Genomic DNA, 20,973 nt, shown 5'->3' with positions numbered 1-20,973 from the left:
ACAACAGATTTGTCAGTGTGTGACAGGCTGACAGCCCAGCTCCCAGCTGCTTGTCCACTGTTGTTAAATCAGTACCTTGTCTAAGTGTTCAGCAAAGAGGCAATCTGCTTCCTCCATTCGTACAGGCAGGTTGCCAGTTAAAAAACAAGCATTGGCTTTAGGCTGCAGTGCCATAATGCATTGAAAAGATGCAATCTAAACCTTTGTATACTCCTAAGGCAACAGAGAGCAGGACTTGGAAGTACAGGCTCAGACTTGAGACTATCCTTCTCAAAACAACAAGGATAACTCCACAGGGGAATCATGAAAGAAATGCAAGAGGGTTTGAAAACGGTGGATGACTTAACAGAACTTATTTAAGGATGAAAATATGGCTTATTTTGGTGCCAGGGAAGCAAGATCATGCTACTGTACTCAAGAACATGCCAGAATTTCTTTATAATCTATTTTAAAACAGTTTATAATTCATCAACAGTAACAATTAGCTCTAGGCTGAAATTTCATATGCAAAGATGCAATCCAGAAGCACTTCAGGAAAAAAAAAAAAAAAACAAAAAAAAAAGGGAAAAGAAAAGAGAAAAACAAGAAAAAAAAAAGCAGCTTGTGTACACAGCAACTCTAAATTACAGAACACAAGTAAATGGCTTACTGGTTTCTGATGCTTTTCTTTTTCCTGTGACAAAAGTTAAAGAACCAGTTAAAGAACTGGTTTCAGTTCTTTAATTTGCTAGCTGTTGGTTGACCACATGAAAAAGAGGCTTAAAAAGTGTGATGACAGTGACACAAACTAAGGAAATCACAAATCCTAGCACTAACACTAATGTTTTCAGCTCTTGGGTGTGGTGTGCCTGTGAGGCAGCCTCTGAGGTGATGCTCAGCTATCTGAGAACTGAGAATTTACACTACCAACTGCAGCAACTTTGGAAGAAGTTTTAGTCTGTCAGATGATTCACAGAGTTTATTTAAGGGTCTCCAATTCCAAATCTATACATCAGATCTCTACTGGCTCAGAAGGAGCCATTATAGCCTATTGGGTCAATAATCATCATGGTCTCATTCATGTCCCCCATGCGAGAGAGGCTTCCCAGCAGCGTCACTGCTTGTCCCAGGTCAGCATCCAGGAGCTGAATGGACCAAGGATGGACACAGACCAAGGATGGACATGGACCAAGCCTCATGTTTTGCCCCTGTCCCAGGCTGGGAGCCTTGCCCAGCACTTCCAAGCACTGCCCTACCTTGGGCAGAAATTGCACTGGTGGGTTCCCGGGCAGCCAGCTGCACCTTCCCACCACGGTGTGTTCTGATGCCACTTACCTTGGGCCAAGGATTCCTAATCAAGTCCCAAGAATGCAGGTGCATGAACATGTCAGGTTATGTGCCTCTATCTTCTAAAGCATGTTTTCCACACGGCCCTAGGCCAGGGAAGTATTCCTGCTCAGAATGATGTTAATGAGCACACATTTTAGCTGAAGTCACTGAGATTTAAACACAGGCTTGCCACCGTCTGTCCCAAGGAGAGCCCATCACCGTTTAAAAATTTCTCTAGAAATCAGGATAAAGAAGAATTATATTCACATACACATTTACATATAGTCTTGAAAATTACCCATTCCAAAGTAATCACAGAGACTTCTAAAATACATTAGTTATCAATTTATCTTCTTCAAAACCCATAATATGGCCTTTAGAAAATAAGGCAAACTGGAGTATGAAGAGACATGTAAAAAAAAAGCCAATGCAACAGAATGATTTGTTTGCAGAATAATATTTTGTAACCTGTGTGGCCTACGTGGAATACATAATGATTCAGGAAAAAAGACATAGGTGGCAGGTTTAAGTCTGAATTCTCCTCTTGGTTAGAAAAGCATGTCTAATGAATACTGAAAGAAACTTTAGGTCACGTCACACTATCAAGCATGCTGGTACTTAATAAAACAGCTACATCTTATGAATAAAATGAGAAAAAATTAAGCTAATATTCCATTATTGTGCCCTTCTTGATTTCCTTGTAATTACCAAGTATCAAATCAATTTGTATGATGATGTTTCCCTCTTCTCTAGCAGATGTGTAAGATTTAGCAGAAGGGCAAGGTACTCAAACTACAAGGTTTAAAGTGAGAGCACAATCTGTCTGTGGCTTCCAAGTGTGCTGTAGCTGGAGTTATTTTTACTGTTTGTCACAGTCAAAATAGAAAGGCGGCAAAATATTTACGTAAGAAATGCCTGCTCTGCATCTCATGTCACTGTTGTTAGGATGTGTCATAAAATTCAAACATAATTCTGTGACAATTAGCTTCATAATAATATATTCAGAAATACAATGCTGCATCCTATGCCAGAAACTATTTTCTGCTTCAGTGTTTTATTGTGGCTGTATGTTTTAAAGGAGCCAACTATTTTAAACCAAAGCTGCTTTTAAAATTTTCCCCTATGGAAATTGCTATCCACTAGTATTTTTGCATTTCTGGAAAAATAGTTGTATTAAAAAAAAAAATTCCAAAAGCATTGCTAAAAAATTCAGTCTCTTCATACATTTCATGTTGGGACATTTATAAAATACTGGTTTGTTTTACCAGCCTCCTTGATAGTAATCTTTAATTAAATGTGTAATTTAATTATCTTTTTTCTCATTTTGTCCAGCTTTGCAACCTGGTTAGTAGCAGTGAACATCTAAACTGCACTTTAATAGCTACTTTAATATTTATTTCTCAAGGATAATCAAATGAAGTGCCTTCAGCAGCTCGGGTTCCACAAGGATTTTTAAAGAAGCTTTGTAAAAATTGCAATTTATATGTTAAGTAATATAGATGCATTATCTTACTTCTTTACCATGATGCTGGTTCTAATGGAAAAGTTACTGAGATGTCACTCTCTGGGCCAAAAAATAATAATGACAGAAAAATTTTAGACTGAATATTAACCTGATACAACATTTACACAAATCAGTGGAAAATGTTTCCTGAATCCACTGGGCTTTAGCTATATTTTTAGGTAGCACATAAGTTAAGAGGATAAAAAATACTTGCATTATTTCATGGATTGTTTTCCCAATTGCTAATCACACACTAAACCATTATATCCAACAGCCTGTGACCTGGGGAAAGGGAGAGGATGCCAGTGGTTCTGATCTGCATCTCCAGTAAACCTGTGGCTTTGACCCTGGGGTTTGCTCTCTCTTCACTTACATCCATTACCAGGAATAGCAGTGTACACCCAGAGCAAACACTCTGCCCTTACCTCTCCTTTTAAAATTCAGAGGGAAGAGGACTTTATATGCGGATAACTTTTGCCTTCATAGTTCCCACTTCAAGATGATTTTCAGTCAGCATGATATTATGAATCCTATTTAACTATGCTTAAGATCCCTCATTTAGAGTTAAGTGGAAGAAGAAAAGGCAAAATTGTCTTTGCAGATGTTAAGAAGAAATTCATTGCAAGCAATCATCATTTAATATCCAGTGCTGACTTTTTGAACAAATGCTTGCTCTAAATAATAAATCAAGTGAGTTGGCACAAACAATAATACCTTCGAATATCAATGAGGAAAACAAGAATATTAAAACAATAGAAACATTAACATACAAGGCCCTGCTATTTACAGAAGGGAATGGCAGAGGACACTATGAAAAATAGCTGTTGCTTATACTCAGTTTTGTGATCTGTCACCAGCAGTGATGACTGCTGTTATGGAAAGAGAACTGGGTTATTCCAGTCACCAGGTCCCTTAAATCCAAGCCTGCAGCATTTATTCTTTAAATAGGACGTGATGCTGCTGACCTGTCTCCATCCTGTCTCCATTGGTGAGTGCTCACCCATGTGGTGGGTGGGCTGACAGGAGCCCCTCACTACCAGCACTCTCTTTCCCTCTGCCACAGGAGTCTCACTGAGCTCTGCTGGAGCTTCCTGTGAGGACATCTCCAGGCTGCACAGCAGTGGAGGTGAAAATCTGCAACTGCAGCAGCTCCATGAGTGCACACACCCCAGGAGTGTTGTTTGTTATTTTGTCACTAACACACACCAGTGAGATCACCTGGCAAGTTCTGGGACTGCTGAAGTTTTAATTCATTTTCCCTCTGTGGCTGAAGGGCATTAGGTCTCAATAGCAGGTCACAGTGTTTACCAAAATATGTCACATAAGGAACAAGAGTAGCGTCCAGGGTAACCAAACTAATCCAGGCTATGGATGTGAAGTTCACACCCTGGGAGAAAATAGCTGTCTTTGTTCAAAGATGATGGCAGTACTTTTCAAGGGTCTGGGTGTTGGTAGAAGGCATGTAGGGCTTGGGAACCAGACAGCACACTGATCTGCTGTATTTTAGCAGCACTTCTATTTCTTTGGTTTGTTTTGTATTTTACATGTATATTTTATATATTACACTGGAGTAACCACATAATTTATGAAAGTGACTTTGCCTTAAAAACTGCCCTATTGACTAACTGTGTAAGTAAAATACCAGAGGAAATGAACAGAAATTGGCAGGCTGAAGACACAAGTTCCAAACAAAACAAGCAGTGACTCCAGGACCAGCCATTAACCCCTTACCTGGCTGAAGCATCTGTTATGAGCAGTGTAGTTGGTTCCTTTAGAGCACCATGCTGTCAGATGTCATGACTTTTGCAAAGATACATCTTCTGCTAAGCATCTGGATGTTGACAGATATAAAGGAAAATATTAAGGGGAGAATGGAAATCAGAATTGACCTAAACCCATGGACTGCTTTTGTGTTTGGGCTGGATTAAGGTTACACCTTGAAGCTGTCACAGAAAATGGGACACAAATGGATATACAGATAAATAACACAGAGGAATAATCTGGGCTTTCTCTGGAAGAACAGAATCAGAGAGACTAAATGCCTTCACTAAGGTGCCAGGGAAAGCCTGGTGTCATCTCTAACTAAATCTCAAGAACAGTCCCTTAAACACCATGTTACCCATGAGAAAACATGGTGGCTTTGAGAACAGGAACGCAAATCCTTATATGCTGCAATCTTGGCTACTCCTTGGGCATTATAGAGTGAGAAACTATTCTGCAGACAAGTGCCTTTTACTTGTACATATGGACATATTCCCAACCTGCTCCAAGCATGCTGCTGTGGGAGAAGGGCTGGAGGGCATGGCAGCATCCCTGTCCTGCTGCAGATGTTGAGGAGCAGCAGCAGAATCAATGTTACCCAGCTTTGGGGACTGTGCCAGCCTTGTATTTCCTTCTGCCTGCTCCAGACGTCTCTCTGCTGGAGCTGGCAGAGGTTGGAAAGCTGACTCCTGCCTATTCTATCACTAACATGAAGATGGTATAGTTTTAACTCCTGCTGTTGAACTTCATTTTAGTGACCTTACACCAGTTCCCAATAAAAGAGCTTTTTTTTCAATCAACAAGTGGTTTGAAGTACTCTTGAGATAACTGCACTTCATCTTAATTATATATGAAGTACATCCACATCCTTACTGTGCTTTACTGGAGTTTGGTGTGGCTTTCTCCTTGCCTTCTTGGGGTATTGCCTGCACAATCCCAACTATTCTGAATATGTCTGATATAAAAAACCCAGGGCTTTTGAATAAACTGCAACATCCTCCATTTGTTTCACATCAAACAATAAAGGAAGATGATTTTAGCAGCATATTCCTACAGGCTGATGTTCCAGACACTACAATCAAATGTAAGGCTTTATTTGGAAGCAATTGTTCCAGATGGCTGCATATTATGGAAGGTTCAGGGCCACTAGGAAATTCAAAATTATAATAATAATAATCATAAAGAAGGATTTCTTCATAATTTTGCTTATGGAAAAACTATGGTCTTTTTAGAGGTGATGACCAACTATTCAGGCTTTTTATATATACCATCTCCAACTAACAGGAAGTCTGACCCACAATAAAGTTCTGTTTTGAAGTCTTCCATTGGTACTAGCCTTGTCAATAGCTATAAATAGATTAAGGACTTGCCAAGAGGAAGGAAAAGGTAAGTTTTTACAAATACAGTGTGAGGCCAAGGAAGAGAACAATACCAATCATTTAAGTTATATTTACCTGTGATAACATCAGGCTTATTTTATTCATAAACTGAACTGTAACAACTGATCCCAAACTATAAACCTTTAAATGATTACATGGTGAACAAGTTCAGGCAGATAAAATTTAATCATTTGAGATCAGATCCAAGTGAGGTCTGTTTCCTCAGATTGCTGATACCTACTTACACTTATGATGTATTTGAATAAAAAGCTGAAAAAAAATCTGGCTAGACTTTGCTACATGTAGACATTTAGTAAGGGCCTAATTATATTCCTTTTGATTAACCAGCTTCATTAACTCTCTGCTGCAGAACGTAATCTCTAACATGAAGACTGGCCTAGCACCACGTGGCCTGTACTCAGACATGTCCAAACCTGAAGCTTTCAAATCTTTCTTCTCTTGGAAGCACATGCAGGCTGTAGTAGCCACTCCTGCAAGGAAGGTCACTTAAGGTGGTTCAGGCAGCCTGTGCCATGTCTGTCAGGATGCCCTGAGTTTGGCTTCCCTACAGGGACAGAGCTGTCTGTTCATGGGCAGGGAGTTCAAGAAAAACTTCCCTGCCATCCCTACTCTTGAAGCAGTGGCAAGCCCTCCCTAAAGTCGAGAAAACAATGTCTCATCTCATGAAGATAATTTGGACACTAATGTTCTATGAAGCAGATAGCTTTACAAAGCAGTTTCTTTTCTTCAATGATCAGGAATGTATTGCACAGATTTCTGCTAAACTATGCATGTATTTTCACACCACTCCTTTCCCTGTGCCTTTCCATTGAGGAAAATGGAGCTTCCTATATTTTATTTCATGTGTGAAAGCTGCTGCCAAAATTGCAGCTGCCTGGTGTTTTGTCAGGACTTGCTTTTTAAATTCATTCTTTGCTTGGAAACTTTGTTTAAAACAATTACGAAGGTCTAACAGTTGCCATTCCCTATAAAGGCCCAATACTGACCATCTTTTGCTTTGCTGCACAAGATACCTGAGAAGTAAAGCTTCTTCTATTTGTCATAAATATACAGCATGCAACAGGGTACAGCTGTGAGGTATCTTTCTCAGCAGTATTGGTGGGTTGATGTCTTTTTACAAACAAGTACTTCAGAAAAGACTTAGCTGAATAGTCCTAAATTATTATATTTAAAATAAAGAAATTATTGAACTATATACTTCATATATTTTAGTGGAAAACCTGCTTATTTAAATACCCTGCACACACTGAATTTCCTGGTTATGAAAAAAGTGAAGAAAAATACTATTTGCTTTTAGGTAATCAGATTCTGTGGGATCTAATCCTATATCCTATTTATGGCTGTGCTAGCTATTCAAAATTAAAATGAACCTTTCATCCGTGTGTATCATAAATGGGCATTTATCAGGATTATATGATTTTGCAATCCATCTGAATATGTAACCAGAATTTGTTTTCTTTCCGTTTCACTATGTAATTACCATGCAACAATAACAAAAGTGACATGTTTGAAGAACAGATAAAATGCTGTAAATTGGCCAGTAATGGTGATATTTCCTCATCTTCTGAAAAACCCATTTATTCTCTCTCTCAACAAATCAAGGCATTGTCAGCCCATACTCATCTTGTGGCCAGAGGGGCCCTACCAATTTCTAGATGTAAGTGAATACTGGAATGCAGATGAGGGCTACTAACTAAGGCTTTCAACCCAGGCAGCTGGTCTTAGCTTGCCTCAATTTCTAAATCATCCATAATGGGGCCAAGACCTCCAAAGCACTAAAAAGAGCAAGCTGACATGCTGGACAAACTGTTAATTTTTTCCTGAAGAAGCTGCTCTATTGCACATCTGTCACTGCTGTGCAGACAATTACTCGCGGAGTGGAAAAAAAATCTGCTGCTTGTTTCTCTCGTGTTGTTGTTAACGGGCGTGATGGAGAAACACAAGCGCGTGAGAGCCGCTACAGGAGAGCTGCTCAGCCTTCCCCTGCCTTTTGTATGGATGCCTTCAGAAATTGAAACCTTTGAAAGCATCCATGCTCTGTGGTGGGCACTCCGAATTGCGCCAATTCAGCCCACACCTTAAGACATTTGATATTCTATGGCTGCAACAGAGGGGCAAGTTGCAAAGATCTATGGACTTCAGCTACGAACTGCCCTGAAAGCGTTCCTCTCTAAATTGCTTCATTGCTCTGTCACACACAGGGGAAGGTTTTCAGACACCATCATTGCAAGATGATGATAAACACAACAGGAGACTGATGAGAATAAAACTGCTGAAAGCATTACTTCTCATGCTACATTTCTCAAATATCTACTAAAATGTGAAAAAATGTTTAATTGTGAAATACCCACAACTTTTACACCAAGTAAAACTATCAAACAATCAAACTATCATTAATAACTGTCCTGAGCCAAGAAGGGAAAATGATTGCCACAGGTCCAAAGCAGAGGTGGCCAACAAGCACGTGCTTGGTCCTGGAGGGAATGAAAAGCAGGACTTGGGATGACTCAATGGATATGGAAACCACCCAGGCAGGGCCTCATAATAACATGAATCAAAGCTGGCAACAGAATCCTTAAAGTCACACCCTTGAACCACAGCAGCTATTAAACATTTAATGTGAAGTTGTGTAAAATACTGACCAAAGACAGGCTTACCTATGGAATGAGTTTAGTACTTTAATTATTATATCAGCATACAGAATGATGAAAACATCATCAAGTGCTGTTCTAAACATGGCTGATGGCAGGAAAACCGTGGCACAGTAACCTGCTGCTGGCCTACAAGCATTTCCCCCATTTTAAGAGGTTACATGACTCATGTGCTGACCAAAGGATGAACCTGGTTCACAGGCTCGATTCTGTCAACACAAAGATTTTGGAAGTCTTGACTCAGAACTCATCTTTCATCAATGAATAATATCAATTTAAAATAATTAAACAAATTAATAAAATAAAAATTACCTTCACTGTTTTTTTCCCTTTCCTCTGGCACCAGACACAATTGGGTGATGCTTTCCAGGCAAAAATTTTGCAGGATAATGCACAAACAGAAGTGATGGCTTTCAGCAAAACATGTGGTATTACAGGAAACTCTCAGATTATACAGGGCATAACCACAAGGCCTTATCTGAGGTCTAAACCAACATAAAAATTGAAATGCATTTCTAAGGAAGATAGGTTGATACCAGTTCAACATGAAAAAAAGCAGTGATGGACAGTCCTGAAGAAAAGGTTCACAGTGAGGAAGAACAAGTATCTGAGAGCAGGATGACAAAAACCATTCTGTGTTCTGCTGGAAAATTTAAGAACTGTCAGAGAATGCTCTTCTGTGGCAGTGTGAGTGGTGTCTGATGACTTATGCTATTTGACAACTTCAAGGCAGAAGACAACTCTAGTGTATGTATAAAAAGGTAAAAAACTGGCAAGTTGCCACACCCTTGGCAACTGGTGACACCATCTTGCTGAAGAGAAATTGGGATACACTTAAAAACACCAGGTGTATGTGTCAGCGTTTAGTAGGACACAATCAGGAGCCCCTGCGATTCCCCTGCCAGCTGATTACATACTATCTGCTAAATAAAATAGTATTTATTGCCAGTTGACTCAAAAAAACCCACCAGCAAAACCTGAAGGTTTTCAGGAAAACTTGTGATAAGAATAAAGTTTTTGTTGCATTAAACTGACATACTAAAATACAACAAAGGTTACAAAGTGAGGATAAAAATCAGGGCACAGTAAAAGCATATTTAATTTATCAAGATTAACAGTGACGAGTGGCCACTTGCGCCAGCACAGAACAGATTTTAATGTTGCCTTGGACTGTGAAAAATGGGTGAAAAATGACACAGAATGGAACAAAACTTCAGCTGTGCCTGCAGTGGCTCCTGCCTGGTCAGCAGGTGATGCCTGTGACATCAGGCTGGGCACCTAAAAGGGGACTGCCAATTCAGTGTTTCCTTTGAAAACTCCTGCTTCAAGAAACATCCTAAGTGATGAAATCTCGACTTCTGGGGGACTGTGATCTCACATGCCACATGCTGCCATACAAGGTCAGACTCAGATTTCTGTTTTGTTTCTGCATTCCTTTACCACATATATGACCTAAAAACAGTTGTGAATTTTGTGCTCACTTGTTACCATTGTCTCTTGCGAAGGATCCAAAGGATCTCAGCCCACCAGGGCCACATTTATAGGATCTACAGCAGCCAAAGAGAAGAATGGCTGACTTGGAGCAGCCAGGAAGTTTTCCCCAAGACCCCATATAATTTCCTCTTCCACCTGACTTTATGACCCTTAATTTTTCCTTCATTTCATCAGTGTTTACAGGGAGAAATAGCTGCTGAATGCGGCCCCACACAAACAAAAGGAGAGCTTTCATTCATTGTGCACTTCAGAATATGCCTTTTATCCAGGGAAATTTCTTCAGACTATTTATCTCTAAAGGTATTTTTCAGAAACAATTAAGATCACAAAGGTAGTATATAAAATGTCACAGAATTTTTCTATGGCTTGAAAAATAATTATCAGCTTATTTGCATTGTTAAACGTTAATTAGCTATGAATGGTAATTTTTTTTCAACACTGCAATACTTCAATTTCTCATTACAAAATAATTTCAGCTCTATTAATTAGTTCTAACAGTAACTCATAGTAATGGATGACACCTTAAGTGAGCTATTAAATACACTTTACCACTGATTAGGAAGAAGACAACTAAAAAACCTGGCTAGGTTTACATAAAGACAGAATATGAAACAATACATCGTAGATTTATCGACTTTCGTGGAAGCAACACACCCCCTTTAAGTACGGCAGGCTCAGCAGAACCAAAGGTTTTGTCACACTTCTGCGAGGTTGATGGGGTGGCCATGTACCAAAAGGCCCAGTATTTAGCCATTGTTTCCATTAGTTTATGTATTGTCCTTTGTAGAGACCCACACCTCTATGCATACACGTGTGTTTGTTTGTGTAGACACACACACGGAAATAATTTTCTCAAGTACACAGTAAACTCAATTTTTTTTTAAATTTTTTTTTTAGGTTTTCTTTTTTTGATTCACCAGGTCCAAAGACAGCAAAGGGATGTGGTTCTGGCCAAAAATATCCAAAGATCCACTATCCCGGATGGTGACAAAAATCATGACAGAATACTCCCCTTGCTACGACATTGTAACCTTTTTGTCATGGTCCAGTAGAATTAAGTCTTGTAGTGATCTCTTTCTCAAAGCACTGCCTAAAAATCTGCATCTATAACCAATCCTGCATTGAAGTGCATGAACCTCTCAGATGGCTGGTGAAATGGCAGCCTGTACCTGGCACAAAATCCCACAGCAGTGGCTACAAACTCCATGATGACCCTGCTGGGAAGTCCAAACCTGTACTTACCATTCATTTACCAGGACGTTACTGCTAATGTCTCAGAAACCAAGATGTGCTGAGCCTTCTTTAAATCTGAAGCGAAAGTTGCCTTGGATGCTGTTCTTCACAGGACACTCCAACAATTCCAAAAGAAGCTGAGGAGCAGAATGTGTTGTCTAAAACACACTTTATTGAGCTGGTGCTCCTTGCTGTGTACCTGAAGCCGCTAGACTGACCCAGCTTGCAGCTCCCCAGCAGGAAGCCTGGCCGTCCCTGTCTCCCCAGCCTCCCAAAACACATTCTCCTGAGCTGGAAGCATGGAACCTGCTGTAAGAGCAGCCTCCAATGATTGACCCATACTAGAACAAAAGCCACAAGGTGATTTCAGGTTTTCCAGTTCTTTGCTCTGTGATGGGGAGCGTTCCCCATAGTTTGGAGAGACTTTGGGAGACCTTCTCTGCAGGGCCTGAAGCCAGAAGGTTTCAGGGGCCTCAAATTGTCAAGGCTTCCAGGGTCTTTAATTTCCCAGAAAGGAGACTGTCTCTGCACCTATGGAGAAGGACTGGTAATCCAGAACTGAAGACTGGGGTAATTTAGTCTCTGATTAACCCATGGAATACACTGTGTCTCGGCTGCAGTTTATTAGAAAAGGCACAATTCCAGAAACCACTAGATTTTGCTGAATAAACATTATCTGAGACAAAATTTTTACTTCTTGAATGAATATAGAGTCCAGATCTCATAGGAAAATACCTTGATTCTAAGGAGCAGATCTTTTTCCTCTGAAGTCACAGATTTGGCTGATCATAGTGCAAATCCAGGATTTATTTTATTAAAGGAAAGCCCAAGAGGAAGTCAGCACCTGAGGCAGCCTACCCAGTGCAAAGTGCCTCTACTACCAGCTCTCCAGGAGCCCTGAGTGATGTCCACTCATGGCCCTGGATGTTTAAGAGGGAACCCAGCTGTGGGAGGAATATTTCTAATGTTAGCAATAACAGTAAAACAGGTATCAGACCCTGAGACTCCAGGTTGCAGGTCTGATTCCCTACACCATTTCTCCATGAACCTTTACTAAGGAAGACCCAATGCTTACTGGAAAAACTGCAAGTAGGTACAACATAGAGACTGAAAGGTGATCTTCTATTCCAACACTTTTGCAAGTGGAATCATTCCTGTCCAGATCTCTTCTTCTATAAAATTCCTGGGCAAGAGCTACTGTTTAGCAGCTAGCCTATATTTATGGGCAATGGATAGAAATTGTCTAAATTCAGTTAGTAAGAACTGTAATTCACATGGTCACTGACAAAAGAAGATGAAAAATAAATAAGCTTGCACACTACAGTGAGTATAATAAAGGCAACTAGGTAGTTGTGTTATTATTTACATCACATTAGGAAAACCCTTAAAAATCATTATTGGTTCACTCTCAAAATCTCTTATTTCAGTAATAAGGCATACCAGGGTATTAGTGCAGTGAATACCACCGTATCCTGCAGCCGTGGGGAGGAGCAGAGAAATCCAGCAGGCAGGAATTGTGCAGCAAGATTGATTTATTTAATTATTTTACAAACTCTTTTATAGACTTTTTTCTTCATAGTCTAATTGGACAAATTAGACTTGGGGGTGATTGGCTAAAATCCTAAAACATCCATTGTCAAAATATTTTCCTACTGTACTATAAACAAAGCTCGGCAAGGTTGCAGGTGTTGATAGTTTATAAACACTGCGAATGTCTTCTGTGAAAGAGAAAAGTATCCCATGGACTTAGGAAGTAGCAAGAAAAATTCTTCCTAGCTGCATTTTTGTATCCACACCAGGGCATATAAAAAATAAAACCTGTAAACTGTTCTTCCAGACAGTGGAACTCTTTGAGTTTAATCCAAATTAACATACTGAGTATCACTGGCATTCTCACTCAACAGCTTTTTGCATCCTGTATACCAACATATACCATGCATACGTATGGTGCACGTTACAGATCACATTTGTTACTAGGGGAAGCGTGAGGGCCAGCACATTTACTGAGAGTCTGGCATCTAGAAAATTTTAGATAAAAACTCCACTTTTTTCACAATAACCAGAACATCTAGATAACCTGGAACTTTAGAAAAAAATTAAGCAACACGTGGAATTCAAACTCAATTCTGAGGACTCGAAACCAAAGGCACAAAATTGAAAATCTGCACACTTGCAAATGCAACCAGAAAAATTCCTGTGCCCTCCACCACAGTATTCTCTAAGAATACAGCCAAGTTTGTGCAAGAGAGAAAGCAATGGTGAACAGCAGTAGGAGTCTTTAAAGACCTCAAAGAAATGTAGAAACATTTTATGGGAGGTAAAACCAGAACACATTTGTGCTGATTCTTCAAAGAATCTCCTTGAACTACTCAAATCCACCTTATAGGATAGTAAGTTGAAACAACATTATAGGCAGCTTCCAAGGAAGTGGATGAAAAATACCACACCTCATTAAAAAAAACCAACAAAACTCATGGGAATGGACATGCAGGGAGCAATGTGAGGTCCAGCACCAACAATAAAGCAGCTTAATAAGAAGATGGAGAAAGTTTGAGTATGGACAGGTGTAGAATAAGCTGAGTAACAGAGAAAGTTTGTAGGATTCAAAGTAGTAGATGCACGAGAAGTTAACTTACCTCAGGCATTAAAACCTCCAGCATTCTCCAATGGTGGGTCAAAACGTTGAGCCTGTTTTGCCAAACACTGACACCTTTTTTGTAAATTAGAGAAAATATTACTTGGAACACTTACATTTTCTTTCTGTGCATATGTGATGCACAACTTCCCTTACTCATCTGCCCCCAAATTTAAGAAATTTCAAATTTCTCATTGTATCACAGCTTCAGAAGTGATTTTTGTTCTCTTCCATTATCTACAACTCTTACTTTTCTGCTATATCCTTTTTGAATTGAAAAAAAAAAGACCACATCACACCTACAGAATCACCTCCCCAATACTAAACTGACAACTGTATATGAGTGGTTTGCTGTGCCTTATTTTGAACTGTGCAAAATCAAGATATTCCAGGCTGACATGGCAGCCTGACTCCCCACACTGCTGGGATGTATTGCCATGGGTACTGAAAGGATAGACAGGCTGACATTAACCACCAGCCAACCTGTTCATTACAGCAGCCAAACAGCAGCTCTAGAAGAGCTCAATGCTGAAGATGGGCCAGCACGATCCTGCAAACGGGCAGCTGGGATCTGCGGGAACTCTGATGCCATGGAAAATTTAGAACCCATATCTTTTACAAGGAAGAAAGTCACAGCCTCGGTCTGCAAATGCTCCCATGCTGCTTATTTTTAGACTTAAGTAGTACTTCACGTCTTGAAGCCAATGGGAGATACGTGCACAAAGTATTACAAATCTTCCACTGACTTGGGGCCACAGGAAGGAGAGGGACCAACACAACAGCCTGCCCAGGGACAAAGAAATTTCAAGTTTTCAGTGTCAAAATCTCTTACAACTAATGAAGGCAACAGGTTGCCCTTCAGGAAACTGTCCTAAGAAGGGGCTGGAAAAGCAACTCCTGTAGAGTAGCAGAAATGACAGAAAATCTTGAGTGGCATCACCTGGCACATAGAGGAGATTACGCTTCAAGAGAAGAGACACTGGGTATTATCACTAAAAAATACACACAGGGTTTTTCAGAAAAGCAGACGAGTATTAAGGATGAAAAACAACACTGTGGACAAGGCACAATTAAAATGAGCATATCTACGATGAAATATTTTGAATGATATTTCAATAAGCTCACATATTTTATCAGTGTAAGTATATTAAAGTAACACATACATCCTTCAGAGACTAGTGACTCATATTCACAGTTTCAGAAGTCAAACTCCCCAGTACTTAAATTCATCATAGCAATGTTATAAACAAGACAAAGTAACAACTTTCTATAGATGGAATACCTGATATTAATTTAAACCACTTTTCATAGCTGTTAAAAAACACAGTTCTCACTGGTGGGTGAAATCAAGTTTACATAATCTCAGTGATTTTCAGCCTTTTACTTAATGCCTGAATATTCAAATACAAGCAACATAGCATCACAGTCAAAATAGCTCCAGTATCTGTTTTGTAGTAGGACAGAAGAGATTCCTAAGAAGCCCAAAAAACTCAGTGTGTTAAGTTGCAAGAAAATGTGTGCTAACTACTAACCCACTGCTCCTGAAAACTCTGCTAGGGATGGAAGTCTAATTAGAAAGTTTCTTGATTTAAGAGTAAGAGGGAAGGGATTCCCATTTCTGATATGCCTTTACTGAAAGTGCCTTGGGAGCATGGGGAAAAGGAAAATAAAGGTTGTGTGAGTTTTCCTTGGAGAAACAATTCTGGAGAACTGTTTGAAGAGAAAGCACAAGGCCCTGTCACAGTTATCAAAGTATACACATACCTAAGGAGTGAAGGGAACTTGTATTTAGAAGTCTTAGAAGAATATGATAACAAAAGCACTGCAAACATCTTAAACGAGGCATTTCCTGACATTGTGGTGTAACCTCTTCGGCTGGATAATAATAACCTAGGAAAGAAATACTGGTAAAAAGGTACATAAAAGGTAGCTTTAAGATAGTATGAATTTGCTTGGTACACGATATTAGCAACTTTAGCTGTGTTTTCAGAAACAGCATAGTTTTGTACTCACCTCTGCAATAACAACACTAGTGAAAAAGGCAGTTTAAAGAAAAGAACATACAACGCCCATGAAGAATTGAGTCTATTTATTTTATTCCATCTTGCATTTGTGTTGTTAAAGCAAAGCATTCTATACATATTATTTAGCTATTTACTGCTGTTATACACCCATTATTGACCTACTTGCAGAAAGACAAAGGCAGGGACAAACTTGTTAAAACGAGCATATCGATAATGCTTCTCTGACAAATATTTATTTAGAAATAAGCTACTGCTCATGGGTTTCTTTTATTAACAGTTAATGGCTCAATTCACAGAACTTTGAGACACCATGGAACATGTAGCAAAACGCAGTGCTGGTAATAGGCAACATCTCTTCTCTTCACTAAACATTCTTCCTCTGTTATGGTAACAGCTGAGCTACTGATTCAAATACCTAAGTGAAAAGAATCTGGCAAGTGATGGATGACAGCTTTTAGATACAAGATGATCCCATATTTATTTATGTAAGCAAAAAACCTCAGTGTCACAGACAAAGAATTATTATCTGAAAAAACCTGTATTTTAAAATAATGTGTACCAGCTTTATAGCAGGCATCATAGTATGATTGCAGGTTAGATATAGGAAAGATCTGAAGAAAACAAACAGTAAATCCAAATGTTTTGATCTGTTTCAAAGCCAAATAATATTGCAATGGCTTAAAAAAAAGAAAAAAACCCTATAATTAATTTTTATTTTGTTTCTTAACACTAGCTTTAACTGTGCGAAATCATACTACTGGAGTATCTTTAAAACCACTCCTGTGAGATGTGGAAAAATGAAAATGAAATAATAGTGTGAGTCAGAAAGGGAATTTTACTGCACAAAAAATATCTCAAAACACTACACTAAAATATTTTAATAGATCACTTTGTTCTACAGCTTCTAACAGATAAAGTGTATGGTCAGCTGTGGCATCTATTGATAATACCCAGGGAAAACAAAGTGTATCTACCTCTATATTGAAACCAGTTTAACTAATCTTAATGTCTAATAGATTCTCACTAATAGGCTGATTTAAAACAAAAAATTGTAAGATTTTCAATCTGAATACATAGTTCTTCCATTATGACTGTCTACTAGGCTGGCTGCTTCACTATACCTGTAGGAATGCATGAAAGAAGAGTTGCATGAGCTAAAGATGTTTTTTCCCTCAACATGTATCCATTATTTCCCTCTTGCCTTTTAAAAACAGGAAACACTTTCAAGTACTTTTGGAGCTCTACACTTACTTCTTGAGGAACTATTGCTATGGTAAATTGTACAGAAATACTTCAAAGGAGTGTTACAGGTGCCATACTTCCAGTCCAAGACATGCAGGTGTTGGAACTAAAGCAAAACAATAGAATTTTAACAGACTGAGTATTCCTTTACAGTTTTGCAGATAGAGGCACAGATTTTAGAAGATTCACTTTTGCAATTCACACGCTGAAAATGATTTTAAAGGATTTCTGATTGCTGTGTACAAAACAAAGAGGGTGACAATTCACTTGCTCTCAGGAGCACATGGCACTGACAGAACAGGTGCAGGCCACAGAAATGCATTATTTGGAATAACACACAAGTGGGCACCTCTGCCAGCTGCAGAATTCCAGGCTCTTGGCCCTTTGCAACTATGTGGCCTTGAAATTCTTTGGATATGGAATGTATTTAACCAAGTTCAGTTATGCAAGACATATTTGAAGTGGCAGACTCACATTATGCTATGCCCCAAAACCTTACAATTAAAAGTATGTTTTGCTGTATAAAACCCAATTCTGTTTAAAATTTCTTATAATTTTAAAAAGTCAAACCACACAATCATATAAAGTATTTGAACAGCAAATAAATAGGCTTCCTGAAACTCAGAGAACATGTGCATTCAACTATCATAAAAACAACATCAGGTATTAGTCTGTAATCTCTAGACTATGGTGGAATGGTGAGACAATGTTCCCAAACTGACCCTAATCACACTGGAAAAGTATGAACATTTCTTTTAAGCAAATTTAGTGCTATAATGCTGCTGTTTTTTCTTTTCCTGCTACTATTTTCTTCAAAAAATGGATGAAGCTGAAAGAAAAAGAAAAGTAATAAAAACACATCTTAAAATTAATCACTGCAAGTCACAGTTACATGAACAAAGCTGTGCTCTTTTTAACCTAAAGAAATATTTTTGAAAGCATCTGGAACTAAGTATTTTTCTCTGCAGCTTGGGAGCTGTGGAAGGGACATCCTCCTCTTGGAGAAAAAAAACTGGAGAATCAAATCCTGTTCCCTCTGCAGTGAGGGTAAATACTGCCAGCTACTACAGGCATGGGTGGTCTCCTTAGTCCATCTGAAAAACAGTTTCCTTCAGCCCTATCATTTAATTTTAAAGTGGAATTTGTTTTATCCTGCAGACTAATAAGTACCCTAGGAGTTTGATTGGTTGGTGCTTAATGAAATTGCTTCTGCTGACATTAGATACATTAGGATACTGATTAAAACACTTCATGATCCCTCTTGATTTTAAATTGCTAGCTTAGATTTGTGAGATGCCATCAAAGTATCTTTTTCCTTCCTTTCCTTCATCCTAATCCTGCTTCTCCTTGCCCTTTTTCTGTTCATGATCCTTAAAGGTTGTGGCTCATTGGCAACAGCACGGTCACAAACCAAATGATAACACCATGTTGAACACTGCATTGTTAAAAATATGCCAAACCCCAGAACATAAACACTTAAACACAGTCATCCCTAAAATACAATTTCCTGTTTCAAAGCTCAAACTATTCTTAAATGTGGCAACAATGAAGATTATTAGTATGAAGGGAAAGTCAGAGTAAACTTTAACTTTGTAAAATATTTGTTGAGGAAAGATAATTTTGTAAATGTAAAAACCAGTATAAAAGCATTACATTTGAGCTTGAATGTGGAAGACAGTAATACATTGTCAGAAATGGTGTTGGAATGGCATTCCTATGACAACAAGGCTGTTTTTCATGCTCTTAGACAAAACTGCATACCGTATTACCTTCCAGTGGGAAACATGTATGTATTATGGGCATAATGACAGCTTATCCTCAAATATTATACACTATAAATACCAGGTTTGGAAACTTTACCTGAAAAGTGGGGGAAACAACAATAGCTGTAAAAAGTTCCATTTTCCTCAACAAATCTTATCAAGGCTCTTGAGATGAAATTACATTTAAAAAACAAAATTTACTTATATACTAAAACCTGCTGTGTCAGAAGCTTTTACGAAAAAAAGTGAGTATACTGAATTTTATGCTTAATACAAACCTTAAGACCACAGAAAATAAGAAAGTAGAAGTTTTTGTACATTTTAGCACCATTATGAAGTCAGACTCGAATGCCGGTTCTGTCACTGCGGCTGTACCTTGCAGCTGGTGGAGCTCATGTGAAGCTCATTGACTTCAGCCACCTTTCATAGAAGAAAAACTGGATTTGCCGACCACAACAAACAATATGCTTGCCATTTTTTCCTTTTTTTCTATCTTTTTTTTTCTTTTAAAATTAATTTTGAACTTGATTTTTATTGGGCAGCCAGAGTGCATCTCTGTCAGCTAAATCCAAGTCCAAGTCCTTTGGGTCTCTGGATGGCTCGTATGGGCTCTGCTATCCCTTTGCCGTCTGGTCCGAGGCCTGTGCCTGGGGTCCAGCCCATACTCTGAAGCATTCTGTTTCCAATGTTGTTTTCTGGGATTGGTTGGGTGTTTTCACCTACAAACCCTGAGATTAAAGAAACACACAGCATTAATCAGCACTGCCTGCCATGTGGAGAAGAGCAGGATAATCTCCCGTAAAGCTTTAAACCTTCTTATTCTCCTAATTCATCTAACAGGTTTCTAGAACAGGCTGTCTTTGCACATGTTGACCTCTTGACTGCATATGATTCTAAATAATACAGTCTTATGCTTTTGTTTTCAATGCTTTTGAAGACTCAGTCCATTTTTACACATAACAAATATTGTCACAGATCTTTTATATTCCATTATGGTGGATTTCACATTAGCCTCAAAGAATATAAATCAGCTGCAGGTGTCTACCAATACATTGTCAAGAACACCTGAATTTCCAGTCCTATGCAGTTACTAAGCAGAGACACGTCATAGTAACATGACCATCACTGTTCTTAGTAATATTTATCAATGATCTCCTTCAAGAAAACCCAATAAATAAGTTCTGATTAAACAATTATAGCTGTTAAAGAAACAGTACAGACAGGTGTTCAACCCCTCTGAAATTCAGCTGTACATTTACTCAGTTTCTCTTTTACTGAACATTGTGAGATTTGATACGTCCAAGTTTACTTTTGGTGTTTTCAATGTTGTTAAGTGTTGTTTACACTCTTCTCTCCTTAGCATCAAGACCTCTCAGAAAAGCTGCATACACCACAGAAAAGAGCACCAACATTCCAAGTGTTAGTATATGTTTGTTAGTATAACATTTTCTTATATTTTTATTTTCTTATATCTTATATTTTCATTTTCTTAATAGTAGGGGGTTTTCTTCCCATGAATGCATAATTAAAAAAAAAAAAAACTGAAGTCAAGATAACAAAGCTGTTTTTTCCCCTTCAACAACCAAACTCCCCAAGCCAGAGTTTGGAAACAATGCATGGATAAGCCTTCTATATACAAGTATCTTGCATGAGGGATATTTATTTCAAGAATTTGTGTTAAAATTCATCAAGTTCCCCCATATAAACAATTTTAAAAAGGGCTGAAGTTTTTGAACACAAGCAGTTGCAGGTAGACAGCTGGATTTTGTTTTCAGCATTATTCAACATCTCCCTGCCCCAACAACAGAATAAAAAAAAAAAAAACCTTTAACGTGCCCAGCTTCAAAAACTATCTGTTTAATTTTCTACTTATTTATTCTGCCTGCTACTTTTTGAAAAATACTGTAGTAGGAGACTGTGGTTTTGAGTTTTTGGAGACTATAGTATCTTCAGCCAAG

At 38.6% G+C, this 20,973-nt stretch overlaps 1 protein-coding gene across 1 annotated transcript in view; it reads right to left on the bottom strand.

Annotated features, from left to right (window-relative positions):
- Window positions 1-16,060: 16,060 nt before the first annotated feature.
- GPATCH2 (G-patch domain containing 2) overlaps window positions 16,061-20,973 on the bottom strand; it is a 120,615-nt gene continuing 115,702 nt past the window's right edge. The window contains exon 10 of the mRNA XM_042051625.1: window positions 16,061-19,743. Coding sequence (XP_041907559.1) covers window positions 19,574-19,743 — 170 coding nt within the window. The 3' untranslated portion in view covers window positions 16,061-19,573. The remainder of the gene's footprint in view (window positions 19,744-20,973) is intronic.

The sequence above is a fragment of the Corvus kubaryi genome, unplaced genomic scaffold (assembly GCF_017639235.1).
Source record: "Corvus kubaryi isolate FWS band 111438036 unplaced genomic scaffold, C.kubaryi_AGA036_p1.0 76, whole genome shotgun sequence".
Taxonomy (NCBI): Eukaryota; Metazoa; Chordata; class Aves; order Passeriformes; family Corvidae; genus Corvus; species Corvus kubaryi.
The sequence above is the reverse complement of the archived record's forward strand: the minus strand, read 5'-3'. Positions and strand labels throughout refer to the sequence as shown.